Source organism: Rattus norvegicus, chromosome 12 (genome assembly GCF_021556685.1).
Source record: "Rattus norvegicus strain SHRSP/BbbUtx chromosome 12, alternate assembly SHRSP_T2T, whole genome shotgun sequence".
Taxonomy (NCBI): Eukaryota; Metazoa; Chordata; class Mammalia; order Rodentia; family Muridae; genus Rattus; species Rattus norvegicus.
Genome location: NC_141545.1, coordinates 43,125,750 through 43,140,602, shown reverse-complemented (window position 1 = coordinate 43,140,602; position 14,853 = coordinate 43,125,750). Strand labels below are relative to the sequence as shown.

At 51.3% G+C, this 14,853-nt stretch overlaps 1 protein-coding gene and 1 long non-coding RNA gene across 2 annotated transcripts; one reads left to right on the top strand and one right to left on the bottom strand.

Moving 5' to 3' along the window:
• Window positions 1–6,498: 6,498 nt before the first annotated feature.
• Sds (serine dehydratase) lies at window positions 6,499–13,799 on the top strand. The gene is made up of 9 exons (NM_053962.3): window positions 6,499–6,553; window positions 7,831–7,904; window positions 8,825–8,979; window positions 9,992–10,031; window positions 10,251–10,390; window positions 10,500–10,591; window positions 11,095–11,322; window positions 12,881–13,005; window positions 13,435–13,799. The coding sequence occupies exons 3-9, from the start codon at window positions 8,827–8,829 to the stop codon at window positions 13,638–13,640; spliced, it is 984 nt and encodes a 327-aa protein (NP_446414.3). The 5' UTR covers window positions 6,499–6,553; window positions 7,831–7,904; window positions 8,825–8,826; the 3' UTR covers window positions 13,641–13,799.
• LOC148002339 (uncharacterized) lies at window positions 9,527–12,376 on the bottom strand. Its single transcript, XR_015634793.1, has 2 exons — window positions 9,867–12,376; window positions 9,527–9,734 (listed from the first exon to the last, which is right to left on the bottom strand). It is a non-coding gene; the product is annotated as an uncharacterized LOC148002339 (long non-coding RNA).
• Window positions 13,800–14,853: the final 1,054 nt, after the last annotated feature.

Here is a 14,853-nt window from a genome sequence, read left to right as displayed (position 1 = left end):
GGGTGTGGGGGTGGGACTGGGAGGAAAGGAGGGAGGGGTCTGTGTTCAGGCTGTAAATTGAATAAATAAATTAATGAGGAGAAAAGAAAAAAATAGTTAAGTAATAGAACAAGCCAAGCACTGATACACCTGTAATCTCAGCACCTCGGAGGCTGAGGCAGTAGGATTGCTGTGAATTCAACATCAAGAATTGCTGACATCCACACACATAGACATAGACATAGACACAAATATACATATATACACATATACATACATGTATACATACATACATACAGAGAGAGAGATACAGAGACAGAGAGAGACAGAGAGAGAGACAAAGAGACAGAGATGGTTTGTCAGGTACAAACACTTGTCACCAAGCTGATGACCTGAGTTCAGTTCCCAAGACCAACATGGAATAAGGACAGAATTGATGCCAAAAAAAAGACACACACACACACACGCACACACGCATGCACACACACATGCACACATACATACACACATATAAACACACATGAATACACATACACATGTATAAACACATGCACCCACATATACACACATATGCACACATATATACACATATACATATATAAATACACATGCACATACATATGCACACATATACACATGTACACACATATACACAAAAACACATATACATACATACATACACACATGCACACACATATGCACACATGCACACACATTCACACACATAAACACATGTGCACACAAACATGCACACACATATACACATATAAACACACATACACATGTATAAACACGCATATACACACATGCACATAAATATACACACATATGCACACACATATACACATACACATATATACATATAAATATACCCACATACACATACATATGCACACATATACACATATATACACATATTCACACAAATATACACACAAACACATATACATATATACACACATGCACACACATATGCACATATGCACACACGTACACACATATAAGCACACATGCACACACACACATACATAAACATGCACACACACATACATACAGAAATAAACAAATGTAATGTTTTAACTTTCAGTGAAAACAGAAATGAAAAAGCAGACATAGGCACAGGGCTCCATGGGGAGGCAGTGCATTCAGCATTGAGAACACGGATCTGGGAGCCAGGCTTTGCTGACCACAGGAGCACTTCCTGGCTGAGTAACCCTAGGAAGTCAGTCAGCCTCTCTGTGCCTTGGCTTAGCTGCGGGGAGAGGTACAGGCTCCTCTCCTGGTAGAGCTGATGTGTGTGAGACACCCGGCCTGTAGCTGGTGCTCCGTTGTCATTCCGATGGTTGCAAAAGAAGCCACCTGAGACTGCAGCAGAGGTGGCAACGCAGCTGTGGCGTCATTCCATCACAGAACAGACAACTACCTGAACAAAAACATTCCAATGATCCGGAACGTGTTCGGAGAAACCAAGTCCATTGCTAAAGTCACACAGTTGCTGGCCGTGATGAGGGAGAGGAGGGGCTGGCATGGACAGCCAACAGCTGTTTGTCAGCCAGCTCCTGTCCCTGACACCTTAGGCCACCAAGCAGCCTCCATGCCCCGTCCTCTGGGTTGCTCATTAATCCTCACCTCACCCCCTCAGCCCAGCTGTGTACCCTGTTCCTAGGACAAACGGACCTTTCTGCTGAGGTGGGCGGAGCCGCTGACACTTGCCAGCCTCCCTCAGTCACAAGCCTCACCTCTTCCTTGAATGACTTCTGAGCCACCAGGTGGGAACAAGGACGGGGCAGGTTAAGCTGTTGGGGATCCAGTTCTTCCGACACACAACGCAGCGTGGCTCCTTGGCCAAGTTCAAAGACTCCCCATCTCTGACCAAGAAGTTCGACCACTGGAGACCGGAGAATCCTACCTGAGGGCATTATTTCCATCAACCACCCTGGGTCATATCATCCTCTCTGGAAGGCCACTGTCCTGTGGTCACTGTGTCCTCTCTCTGTGTTGCCACCCAGCCCCCAGGAGCCCTTGACTGAACCTGGGGTGTATTTGAGTTTGAAACCCTGGGAGAGACACTTCCCCTACACAGCTCATTCCCAGATCAAGGGAAGGGGTCAGGTGCAAAAAAGCTAATGTGACAAGTTGGGTCAGCCAGCCCAGAGACCAGGGACCAAGCTCTGGGGGACATTTAATCCAGGCCCACCTCCCAAGGAACTTAAAAACTAACTCCTGGCTAAGCACTGAGTATTGTGCCGAATGTTCTTAATCCCGGCACTTGGGAGGTGGTGGCAAGATAAAGATATCCTCGGCTACAAAGGAAATTCAAGGTCAGCCTAGGCTAAATGAGACAATGCCTTAAAAACAAACTAAAGTTTCATAGTTAGTACAGGCACAGCGATGTATACACCTCTAATGCCAGCACCTGGGAGGCTGAGGAACAGAGAGTTTGAGGCCAGCCTGAGCTACGCAGTGAGACTCTGTCTCATAGAGCAAAACCCCTTGGGTTTCAGAGAAATGGAAAGAGCTTGTGACAATGTTGAAAACATTGGAGTGGAGGGGCAGGGAGACCCATGAAGGGATGGCTTGAGCTGGAGGAACGGAAGGTTCTCAGGTAACCTGAGCAGTTAAAATCCAGCTGCTCTGACTCCTGCATATTACCTCAACCCCTAGGAGAAGGAAAAACAAAACAAATTGACAATTTTGTCACTTCCCATTCAGCGCCCACCTCACCTAAGAACGAAGCCACGTGAGACAGAATCAGGAAGGCTTCGTCTGCACGTGCTCTTGGGGTGTGAGGTTTGCTGTCACGGCCTTCTCTTCACTTGCCAGTGAGCCGTTGTCAGGTCTATCTCAGGGCGTTTGACCTGGCCGGCTCCCTACGTCCATCATGGGTTACCATAGGTAATGATAACCCCAGGGAGAGGCTCCGGCGATTGCTAGGTCCTGACCTTGGCTTGCTGGCTGATTTTACACGTTAGCAAAGACTGTTTGTCACTGGGAATGACGCACAGTGGGAGTCAGGGAGTCAGCAGCACGCAGTGCCACCAGGACAACCCAGGAGGGTTCTGGGAGGTCCCTACCGACAGTGAGGGTTGCGGCAGGTGACCTCAGAGAAAAGAACTTGACGGTTGCCAGGTCCTCAGCCAGTGCCACAGAACCTGGGACTTAGAATCCAAAACGGGTGGGAGACCACCTCTCTCTCTCTCTCTCTCTCTCTCTCTCTCTCTCTCTCTCTCTCTCTCTCTCTCTCCCCCTCCCCCCCTCTCTCTCTCACACACACACATTTGGTTGTTTTGCTTTGCTTTTTTTTTTTTGTTTTTTGTTTTTTGTTTTTTTTTGAGATAGGGTTTCTCTGTGTAACATCCCTGAATTTCCTGGAACTCACTGTGTAGACTAGGCTGACCTCGAACTCACAGAGATCTGCCTTCCTCTGCCTCCCACGTGCTGGGATGAAAGACATGTGCCACCATGCCTGGCTTCTCTTCTCTTCTCTTTAAAAAAAAAAAAGTTTTAAAAAAATGTTTTCAGTCAAGTCGTGGTGGCAAACACCTTTGATCCCAGCACCTGGGAGGCAGAGGCAGGTGGATCTGTGAGTTCAAGGCCAGCCTGGTCTACAGAGTGAGTTCCAGGACAGTCAGGGATGTTACAAAGAGAAACCCTGTCTCAAAAAAACCCAATAATAATAATAATAATAATAATAATAATAATAATAATAATAATTTATATTTCTTTGTGGGGGGGTTTCAAGTGTCCTGTAGAGCTCAGGTGACAATCTGTGGGAGACAGTTCTCTCTACTATGTGGGTCCCTGATATGAAACTCACCAGGCTTGGCAGCAGCAAGTGTCTTTACCCACTGAGCAATCCTACCAGCCTCTTTTTTTTTTTTGTTTTGTTTTTGTTTTTAGACAGAGTCCCATGTATCCAAGGCTAGCTCTAAATCCACTAGGTAGCTGAGGATGACCTCAAACTCCTGGTCCTCCTGCCTCCACCTCCCATGTGTTAGGATCACAGTTGTGAGCCATCATGCCCATTTGACGCCTCTCGGGGATGTGTTTCAGTAGCTGTTGAATAAAACATGGTTTTGTAAACCGGGTTTGGTAGTGAGTCGCTTTAATCCCAGCACTCGGGAGGCAGAGGTAGGTGGATCTCTGTGAGTTCGAGGCCAGCCTGGTCTCCAGAGCGAGTCCCAGGACAGCCAAGGCTACACGGAGGAAATCGTAGGTTGAAAAGTCAGGAAAACAAACAAATGACAGCAAAACCTGTTTTTCTACACTTGAGTCCCGGCCGCAGCACCAGGAGGAGAGAGGGTCAAGTGTCACTCCTCTTTGCTGGCTTGATTCCTCAGAGGGCAGCCGTTGAATTCCGGAGCTGCTGTGGGACAGCCGCCCTGGAATTGCGTGTCACTGAGCAAGCTGTTCTTCACCCTGAGGACATCCAAGGAACATCTCCAGAGATTGCCCAGTGTCCCCTGGGTACAAAAATCACACCACCTTGAGGACAGCTGAGTTGAACAGAGGTGTGGGAAGGAGGCGTGTGAGAATGATCGGCAAAGCTGGTGGGTGTGGGGGCTGGGAATCCGGCGCAGATGACTGAGGGCTTTCCTGGCATTCTGAGGGACCTGAGTCTGATCCTCAGTGCCATGTGAGGTGGGCACGGTTGGCACGCGCCTGTAATGGCAGCATTCTGAAGGCGGAGGCAGGAGGATCGGGAGTTGAAGGGCATCTTCAGCTACTCGGTGAGTCCGAGGCCAGCCTGGGTTATGTGAGACCCTGACTCAATTTTAAATGATAGGTGTGTCCAAACTACCCAGTCCTGTTGTCATCTGTCCCCAGCCCAACCCAATCCTCCACATCAGCTCTGCACTCTCTTAAAACTATGAGTCCCTGGGTTCAATTCCCAGTGTCCTCAGCTACCCTCTGCCCTGGTGACTCTCAGCAAACACCATCCTCCAAGCCTGCCCTCATCTACAACAAGGACTAAGGGAGCCCACCCACTGCTGTGTCTTAACACACGTGAAACCCCCCACACAGGAGGCAAATGATGTGGAACCAGGGTCCCCCATTGCTTTGGCAATGAGATGCTGGTCCAGAGAGTACAAGGTAGCTGTGTCCACACATGGGCTTTGTGTCATCCTGGCTTGCCTACTTCCCTCTATCCCTGACCCAAACCTGTGGTCATCCCTAATGCGGATGGTCAGAAAGAACAATGACACCACAGGCCAGAAAAAGCAGCAGACGTGGGGCTGGAGAGATGGCTCAGTGGTTAAGAGCACTGGCTGCTCCTCCAGAGGTCCTGAGTTCAAATCCCAGCAACCACATGGTGGCTCACAACCATCTGTCATGGACTCTGATGCCCTCTTCTGGTGTGTCTGAAGTCAGCGATGGTGTGCTCACATATATTAAATAAACAAATAAATCTTTTTAAAAAAAAGCACATGGACTCTGTGTGTGTGTGTGTGTGTGTGTGTGTGTGTGTGTGTGTGTGTGTGTGTGTGTTTATGCCTGTGGACACACAGGTCTCTGCACACAGCCTGGAAACGGGTCAGAGGGGATGGTGACGATGGTGATAGTGGTGGTGGTGGTGATGGTTACTGGTACTGATACTGATGGTAGTGCTGATAGTGTTGACAGTGGTGCCAATAGTGAATAGTGATGGTGATGATAAAGGTTACCAACACTGGCTACCTGTTCAATTTCAAGTCTCTCACCTAACGCAGTCCCACCTCTTCAAAGCCTGGAACAGCGGTACCCATGTCATCCCTGTTTACACACGAACAGAGGCTCTCGAGGTCAAGGTTCTTGCCCAGAGCCATGTATCTAGTAACAGCAGAGCAGGACTTGAACCCAGATCCCCTTTGTCTAACCCATACGCCCTTTTATATGAAGAGGATGGCAGGGGATGGTGGTAAGCAAGGGGTGTCAATCATAGCTTGGGCGTCAACCCCCAAGTCCCGCCTTTCACTATCTATACGAGCTGTGCCTCATTTCCACTCTGTACAGACCTGTTGGATGGTTTTACATTGATTTGGGTTCATGAAGCTGAGCCCCATACTCCCCGCCCTTTTTCTTTCTATTTTGAGACAGGCTCTCACTCCTTAGTCCAGGCTGTCCTTCTGCCTCAGCTTCTATTGTTCTGGCTTGAAGGTGTGAGTTGCCATATGGCTGGCCTGTGGCTGTTTCTTGGCCATAAACTACGTGTCCAGCAACTGTCCGGCTTTTCTGTTATTCTGGGATTGACCCCTGGGACTCTGGCAGGAGCTCCTCAGTGCTGCGCTGCCCGCCCACGAGTCCTATAGGCCTTTCGGAGATGAATGTCTTCATTTGCAACGGAAAAAAAAAAAAAAAAAAAAAAAGAACGGGGAGAGAAGGTGAGGCGGACCTTGGAGGGCAGAACAAGTGGTGCAGCATGGACCAGGGGGCGGGGATTTCTGGGGGCGTGGCCTGCCTGGGCCCTCATTGGCTGCCCGGAGGCTCAGCCCGGAGAATAAAGCCCTGGGGTGTCCTGCCAACTTTCCACTCTCCCAGGACACAGACAAAATCTACCCTTCTCGCTCGCTCTGTCCAGCTCCTCCTGTGCCGGGTATGTGGCCCTCAGCCTCAGTCTCACCCCAAGATTGACAGCCAGAGCAGGGTACCGGGGAAGGGAAGAGGGACTGGGACTCATCCAGTTCAAGTCTCCATGTACTGATCTGTAAAATGGGACGATGATAGGACCCTCTAGATCAGGACGTCGCCGGGGTGGCGTGTGACTTGGCCAAGTGCTCGCATGAGTCAAATGACAAGGAAGAGACTTCTGCCGTGGAACCCATGCCGCACCGGCCACCTTTGCCAAGACCGCCTGTGCCTTTTTCTCTCGCAGGTCATATCACCTATAGAGGCGGATGCGACTGGCCTCTGGGGTGGGAATCAGTATGGAGTACACTGCCCATTTTCCCAAAGGTTTCCAATGCTACAGCCTGGGACAGGAACCAGGCAGGGTTCGCCAAAGCCACCTGGAAGGGGTCTGCGTGGCGGAAACTATCCACTAGCCAAAGGCTGCATCGGCTGGGCCTTTTGGGTCCAGAGAAGACCCAGTATGTCAGGATGGGGCTAGCTAGGACAAAGCAAAGAAATTTGGAGTTACTCTTGTGTGCCATTGTTTCCGACTGCCTTTCAAGAGGTCTTCTAGAAAGAGGAGTCTGGTGGGCTTGCCTATAATCTCAGCACTTGAGAGACTGAGGCAGGAGGATCACAAGTCTGTCTCTGTCTGTCTGTCTCTTGACTGAGGCAGGAGAATCACAAGGAGTTTGAATCTCTCCTACACTCACACACATGCACTCGAATTCGTGTAGATGCTGGGAAGAGACACCACCTGCCTAGGTTTGGTCCCACTTGACTCTGTATCTCTCTTGGGGCTTCTCACAGGGCTCCAAGGTGAAAGTGGCTGAGCCGGTGTTAACCCAAAGGCTTCCTCACTGTCCTGGCTCCCGAGGGGACCTCAGGGTGCCATTAGCCAAACTTGCCGTGCAGCCTCTATCTGCATCGAGGTTCCCTCTCATTGTGGACGCTGTATGACGAGGGCAAGCCAGAGGTCTCTGTTGCCTCTTCCCCATGCCAGAAAAAGCAATTCCATAATTCTATCTTTTTAAAAGAATGAGAGCCTTTCAGAGCTCGATGCTGGATTTCCAGGTCTTTTGGGGGTTTTGTTTTGTTTTGAAACAGACTCCTATACAGCCCAGGGTGGCCTCAAACTCCCTACATAGCCAAGGTTGACCTTGAATGGCTAGTCCTCTTGCCCTTGCCCCCAAGCAATGGGATTACAGGCCTCCTGCACCAAGCCCATTTTTTTCTTCAAAATATGTATTTGTCGAACACCAGGTGCGGCGGGGCATACCTGTGATCCCAGCAATTGGGAGACTGAGACAGGAGGATCCAACCTTCAAAGCTACATGGTAAGAACATACTGAGTTTGTTTTAAAGCATGTGTGGGGTTGGGATATGGCTCAGTCTATGAAGGGCTTCCTGGGAAAGCATGAGGGCCTGTGTTCATATTCCCAGAATGCACCTCAAAAATGCTGAGCTCAACAATAAATGGCTATCATCCCTGCACTAGGGAGCAAGAGACAGAAGGACCTCAAGGGACATCCAGGGGCCTCTGGAACCTCAGGGGACTTCTGGGAACCTCTGGGGACCTCAGAGCCTCCGGGGTTCTCTGGCCAGCCAGTTGGACTGAATCAGGGTGCTCCTGGTTCAGTGCAAGACCCTGCCTCAAAAATAGTGGGCAGCTGAGGAGGCTACTGACTGATGTTGACCTCTGGTTTCTGCACACACACACACACACACACACACACACGCACGCACGCACGCGCGCGCGCGCACGCACACACACACACATGTTTAAGTAATATATAATAGGGCAAAATGCTGAGCACGGAGGGGTGCTGTGGCCCGGAGGGTCACTCTTCACAGGTACCCCATTTGGCCCATTTTGTGTGTGTGTGTGTGTGTGTGTGTGTGTGTGTGTGTGTGTGCTGACATACTCTGAGCTCATGGGAACAGGTCAGCCCGGGTTGGTTCCTGAGGACTTTGCAGAAACAGACCCTGGCTGACCCTGGCTGACCCTGGCTGTGCTTTGTTCCCATCTTGTGGCTCATTCTGAGCCAGTTTGAACAAGCCCCTCCCTCTGAACTTGCCCAACGCTGCAGCCTAAAGATGTTTCTGAGCTTGTGACCTTCTAACTTTGGGCCACTGGGTAGTTGGAGCTGAGCTTTGATTTGGTGTCCTTTCCTTATCATTATGGGTATGAAAGAGTGGTCCTAGAGCCCAGGAGGGCAGCCTCTCTTGACCCTCTGTATCTCCTCTCTGCCCCCAGCCATGGCTGCCCAGGAGTCCCTGCACGTGAAGACCCCACTACGTGACAGCATGGCATTGTCCAAAGTGGCCGGCACTAGTGTGTTCCTTAAGATGGACAGCTCTCAGCCCTCTGGCTCCTTCAAGATCCGAGGCATTGGGCATCTCTGCAAGATGGTACAAGGCAGGGTGGCATACTGGCAGGAGAGGCAGTCCCTCCTACCTGACAGCTGTAGAGGCAGGTGTGCAGATACACACCCAGGATTCCAAACGGAGGCAGGAAGGTGGAAAGTGAATGGTATCCCAGAGTGCATAGCAAGAACCTGTCTCTAAGGAAGTAATAATAATTTTAGGGACTGCAGTTGAGACAGCTCGGCGGCTGAGAGCACTGGCTGCTTTTGCAGGGGACTTGAGCTCAGTTCCCGCAACCACATGGTGGCTCACGATCAACTATAACTCCAGCTCCAGGAGATCCAACACTCTCTTCTGATTTCCCGGAGCAACTGCACTCACATGCATATAATTCAAAATAAGTAAATATTGGGCTGGAGCGATAATTCAGTGGTTAGGAATACTTGGGGCTCTTTCAGAACAGCCATGCTCACCCTCAGCATCCAAGTGAGCGAGGGGCTGTAACTCCAGCTGCAGGGCATCAAATGCTCTCCTCTGCCCTCTACAGGCAATACGTACACACAGACACAAGTGCACATAAAGAAAACACATCTTTTTTTTTTCTTTTTAAGAATTTTTATTTATTTTACTTATATGAGCACACTGTTGCTGTCTTCAGAAACACCAGAAGAGGGCACCAGATCCCATCGCAGATGGTTGTGAGCCACCATGTGGTTGCTGGGGATTGAACTCAGGACCTCTGGAAGAGCAGTCAGTGCTCTTAACCCCTAAGCCATCTCTCCAGCCCAAGAAAGCACATCCTAAATAAATAAATAAAATATGTTTTAAAGAAAATAATAATTTTAGAATAGGTTTCACACATCAGGGCTCTCTCTGGCTAAGGGGTGCCCACCCTACAGACTGACACCTGCCTCCTTACCCCAGTTAATCACCTTGGGGGAGATGAGCCTGAGAGAGTGGTTCAGATACCAAGTGGGCAAGCTCAGATGTTCCAGTGGTGAGGACGTGCCTAGGCAGGGACTTGGGGGTGGCCTGATCCTTCCTCTTGTCCCCACAGAAGGCAAAACAAGGCTGTAAACATTTCGTCTGCTCTTCAGGTGAGTGCCCAGTTCGTTTTCTTTCCCTTCCTACCCTGTTCTGTGTGTCCTGTGGCCCAGCACCAGGCATTCTCCCTGGACTCTGGGCTCTGCAACAACACATCCATTCGTAGTCGTCCAGATTTGGGGTTCCAGAATGAGGCAGAAGTCACTCTGGAGATGAGCAGCCCCACGTGAGGTCCCAGGCCCTCCTTCCTGATACACCCTCTCCACTGACAGCGGGCAACGCGGGCATGGCGACTGCCTATGCTGCCAGGAGGCTGGGCCTCCCAGCCACTATTGTTGTGCCAAGCACCACACCTGCCCTCACCATTGAGCGGCTGAAGAACGAAGGGGCCACAGTTGAAGTGGTGGGAGAGGTGAGTGCAGACCTATTGTGGGCAGCAGAGCTGGCGGGTGGAGGTGGGGGGCTGATAACTGGATAGAGCCCTCGTTCATCTCAATCTCTTCCTGCCCCCACCCCTGCAGATGCTGGATGAGGCCATCCAACTGGCCAAGGCTCTGGAAAAGAACAACCCAGGTTGGGTGTACATCTCCCCCTTCGATGACCCTCTCATCTGGTAAGTTGGAGCCACCCCACTCCCTACTGCATGTGTGGTCTCTGCTCATGTTCTCGCCGGCACACCAGCCATGAGGGGTCCCCAGATGCAGAGATTCGGAGAGATCGACTCATCTTGGGGTGGCTAGGAGCAAACTAACTAGGGAACGCATCGGTGGAGGTGGCTTTCATGTGCCAGCATCTGCCCTGAACAACTGAAGCTTGGCCCCTGGGAACCCTGGGAGTCGGTGGGGAATGAGCATCTAAGGATGTGTCCACTGGTGGGCAGGAAATGGGGGTTTATCTACCACACCCACAGCCATCTCCTCTCTGGGAGTGCGTGGGGTGAGGGGGTGGGGGGGTGGGGTCTTGTCTCCTACCCTGTGCCCTGAGCAGCAGGGAGGTCAGAGGTCAGGTTCATCATGGCCTGGCATAGAGGGAAAAACAGACCTTAGCTGGTATCTTTGACCAGCCCTTGTGTCTTCAGGAAGCCCTGACCTGACCTGCCACCCCTCTCTTGCCCAGGGAAGGCCACACTTCCCTTGTGAAGGAGCTGAAGGAGACACTGAGCGCCAAGCCCGGGGCCATTGTGCTGTCTGTGGGCGGTGGAGGCCTGCTGTGCGGAGTGGTCCAGGGGCTGCGGGAGGTGGGCTGGGAGGATGTGCCCATCATCGCCATGGAGACCTTCGGCGCCCACAGCTTCCACGCTGCCGTCAAGGAAGGAAAGCTGGTCACCCTGCCCAAGATCACCAGGTGAGCCCGGGGCACCTCTCCAGCACACAGGCGGTGGAGCTGAGCCTTTGGTCCTTTGCCCGAAGCCACACTCTCGCGCGGCCCGTCTGGGCCTTGAACGTGAGTCCGTTCTTTATGTGACAGTGCTTAAGTGACGTCCTTCGCTTCTTGAGGTCCTCACGCCTCATTTCTTTTGCTGCTGTTTGATCTGGCCTCCGAAATGTGCCAGACCCTGGCTGGTCCTGGACTCAGCCTGGGAGAAAACAATCTCTGGCCTGCAAAGAATTTATAACCAAACCCCACCGCGGCGGCTCAAACCAAACTGAGCTCTAGTTCTATTTAAGACTATTAGGGGCAACTCTTCGAACCAGGGGCTCAGTTCCTTTAGTCTCTTGTCCCGCCACTGAGAGTGTTGACCTAGGGTCCAAAGTGGCTGCTTTGGTGCCAGCCACCGCACACACACTCCCTCTGAAAAGAGGAAGCAAGAGCAGAAGTTGTTTCTAAACTTTAAAGACCAAGTAGAGCTGCTCCCCAGCTGACAATGGGGTCACACCCAATCTTTAACCATTCGTTAAAGATTGCTATGAATGAGTTGAACCTGGTCTGCTGGACGCCTTACCTAAGCTTTTTGGCACACGGTACAGAACTGGCTGCTTCTTGCTGATAGGCTGATGGGAGAGGTCTGGCTCAAGGCTGCCACTGGGCAACCCAAGAGCGGATTGTACTGCAAACCCATAGTCTGAGAAAAGGTCTGAGTTCAACTCTCAAAGTTTGGTTTGTACCAAATGTGGATTTTTTTTTTTTGACACCACAACGTTGAACTCTCATAGACCAACCCTCAGAAATCAGAGCTGTCTGTACTTCCCTCTTATCATGCACTGGGCAGTGCTTGGTCACATGACCATACCTAGCTGCAAGGGAGGCAGGGCAAGGTTCACACTAGGCATCCACAAGAACAGCTAGAAGGGATTTCTAGAGAGAGGATGGCTTCTGTCATAGGTAGGGAACACCGAATCAGTTAAGAGACTCTTCCATATTTTTGGGCACCATGGTGAGACTGATGCCATCCTGCTACCACTATTCTTTCCTGCCAGATGGAATACAGATGCAGTAGCTGGCACTCAAGCAGCCATTTTGGACCCTAAGTTAATAGGACCCTGGGGCAGATATTGCCTCATCTGTTTCCCACTCTATACAACTGAGCTTGGAAAGTGTGTGACAGACACCTGATACTTTAGGAAGGACTAGTTCTCCCTGTTTGTTAGAGTGTGGGAGGGCTGTCTGAGAGCCTCAACTAATCCATGAGACCAAGGAGTCCCTCTGGGAGTCTCCCTGGAAGAGGTAGCAAGTGAGCAAAGCAGGCGGAGGTTACAAGCTGGCAGGCTGGGGGTGGGGGTGGGGCAGCAGAGTCTTCTGGTATCTGAATCAGGCCAGTTTGATATCCTAGACCACTGTACAGGTTCCTGGGGCTGGGCAGGGTTGCCCACTCCCACTGTTCACCTGTAGTCCCCGCATCTCACGTGCACCCTTCTACCTTGTCTCTCCCCATGTCCACCCCCCTCTCATTCCCACCTCCCAGTGTTGCCAAGGCCTTGGGTGTGAACACTGTGGGGGCACAGACCCTGAAGCTGTTTTACGAACACCCCATTTTCTCTGAGGTCATCTCAGACCAGGAGGCTGTGACTGCTATCGAGAAGTTCGTAGGTATGTTCTGTGGGATCTTTTTGTCCTTGATTTTCTCCCTCCTCAGCCTAGACCATCTCATGAAAGGAAACTAAAGCCAGTCAGTGGTAAACGCAAAAGCTGCTCGTGAAAACATGAACCTGGTTAACCATGATAGCAGGGAGGACAAACTAGTTTTATAAGTGCCAGTTTTGAGCTTTCTGGTAGCCAGAGTCAAAAGGGAAAGGGCCAAGATGAGGTGATCTCTCTGGGCTTAGCCTGGGAGATGGTCAAAGGAACGAGAGTAGTGCACACTGCCATTAATAACTTCAGCTTGCTACACCACTAGAGAGCGACCTTCTCAGGGGCCCAGGAACCCCAAGCACAGACTGTAGAAACCGAGACTGGGTTCAGAACAAACAGTCCTGGCCACAGTGACTGACGAGAGCTGACGAGCCCCCTCCCCTACAGACGATGAGAAGATCCTGGTGGAGCCCGCGTGTGGCGCTGCCCTGGCTGCAGTGTACAGCGGTGTGGTGTGCAGGCTGCAGGCTGAGGGCCGACTGCAAACCCCACTGGCCTCGCTGGTTGTCATTGTGTGTGGTGGCAGCAACATCAGCCTGGCACAGCTGCAGGCACTCAAGGCACAGCTGGGCCTGAATGAGCTACTCAAGTGATATCTGCTGCTGCCCTGGCCACCCTGAGGGGTCACCAGCACCCCTGAGTAGGCTGGGTGGGCGTCCGCCTGACAGTGGCCCACCCTCCTTTATCCATGTTTATAATATGCACTTTTTCATTGTAAATAAAAATTAATATATATATGTTTATAAAGCAAAGATCTTTTGAGCTTTGTTATTGACATGGGGTCTATGTGCAGCCCAGGCTGGCTTCAAACTGGAGATCACCCTGCCTCATCCTCTGAGTGCCAGGAAGACAGACGTACCTTGCCTTGCTCAGTCTCCCTCTACACCCTGCCACAATCTTCCCTGGCTCTCAGAGGAGTGACGCTCTCCTCTCTCTGGGGACTGGGGTCTCCCACTCATAAGTCAGGAGAGAGGACCACAGCTAAGCCACACAGGGACCTAGGGTGAGGCACAAAGCAACTGGGAGAGGCATAGGCAAGGCCACCACATGCCAATATGAAGTCCTAACAGAAAGGACAAGGACATGCTGAAAACACCAGCGGGCCCTCACTGGTGCACGGAAAACCAACCCTGTAACACTTGCCTGTAGGGCCAGGAAGGCAGAACACAGAAAACACAGCCGCTGACTCCCAACCAAACTCAGAACATATGGCAGGCCTGGGCTGGCTGGGGTAAAGCCACCCACACATCTGAGGGCCTCTGGTTCACAGGCTGTGAGCTCTCCGTGCCCCACACAGGGGAACTTGGTTTCCTGTGGGTCTCTGGGTCTAGGATTTAGGGTCAGTGGTTAACAGGGTGTGCCAGACTAGGACGCAGAGTACAGAGTAGAGACGGATGCTGATTATCAGAAGGGTTGATTATCAGAAGGACTAACAGGATAAATGGATGGAGAGATGGAGGAACAGACAGATGAATGGACCGATGAAAAACAGAAAAAAGGCCTGGTGGCCCTACATGTAAATTCAGCATGTGAGCAGTGAAGGCAGGCGGCCACAAGTTCAAGACCACACAGGACAAAAGGAAAAGATGTGCAGTTCTGGGTGGATGGGTGGTGAGCAGGCGAGGATGGACAGACAGATGAAGAGGTCAGCGGACGGGTGAGTGGTCTGTTGTGAGGTTGTTGGGGCGGATGGATGAGTGAAGATGGTAGGATGGATGGGTGGGTGGACAGACGGGCCTGTGGCTGTTGTGGATGGACCATGGATATGTGGACTGACCCATGAGAGAAAGGACAGATGGAAGGAGA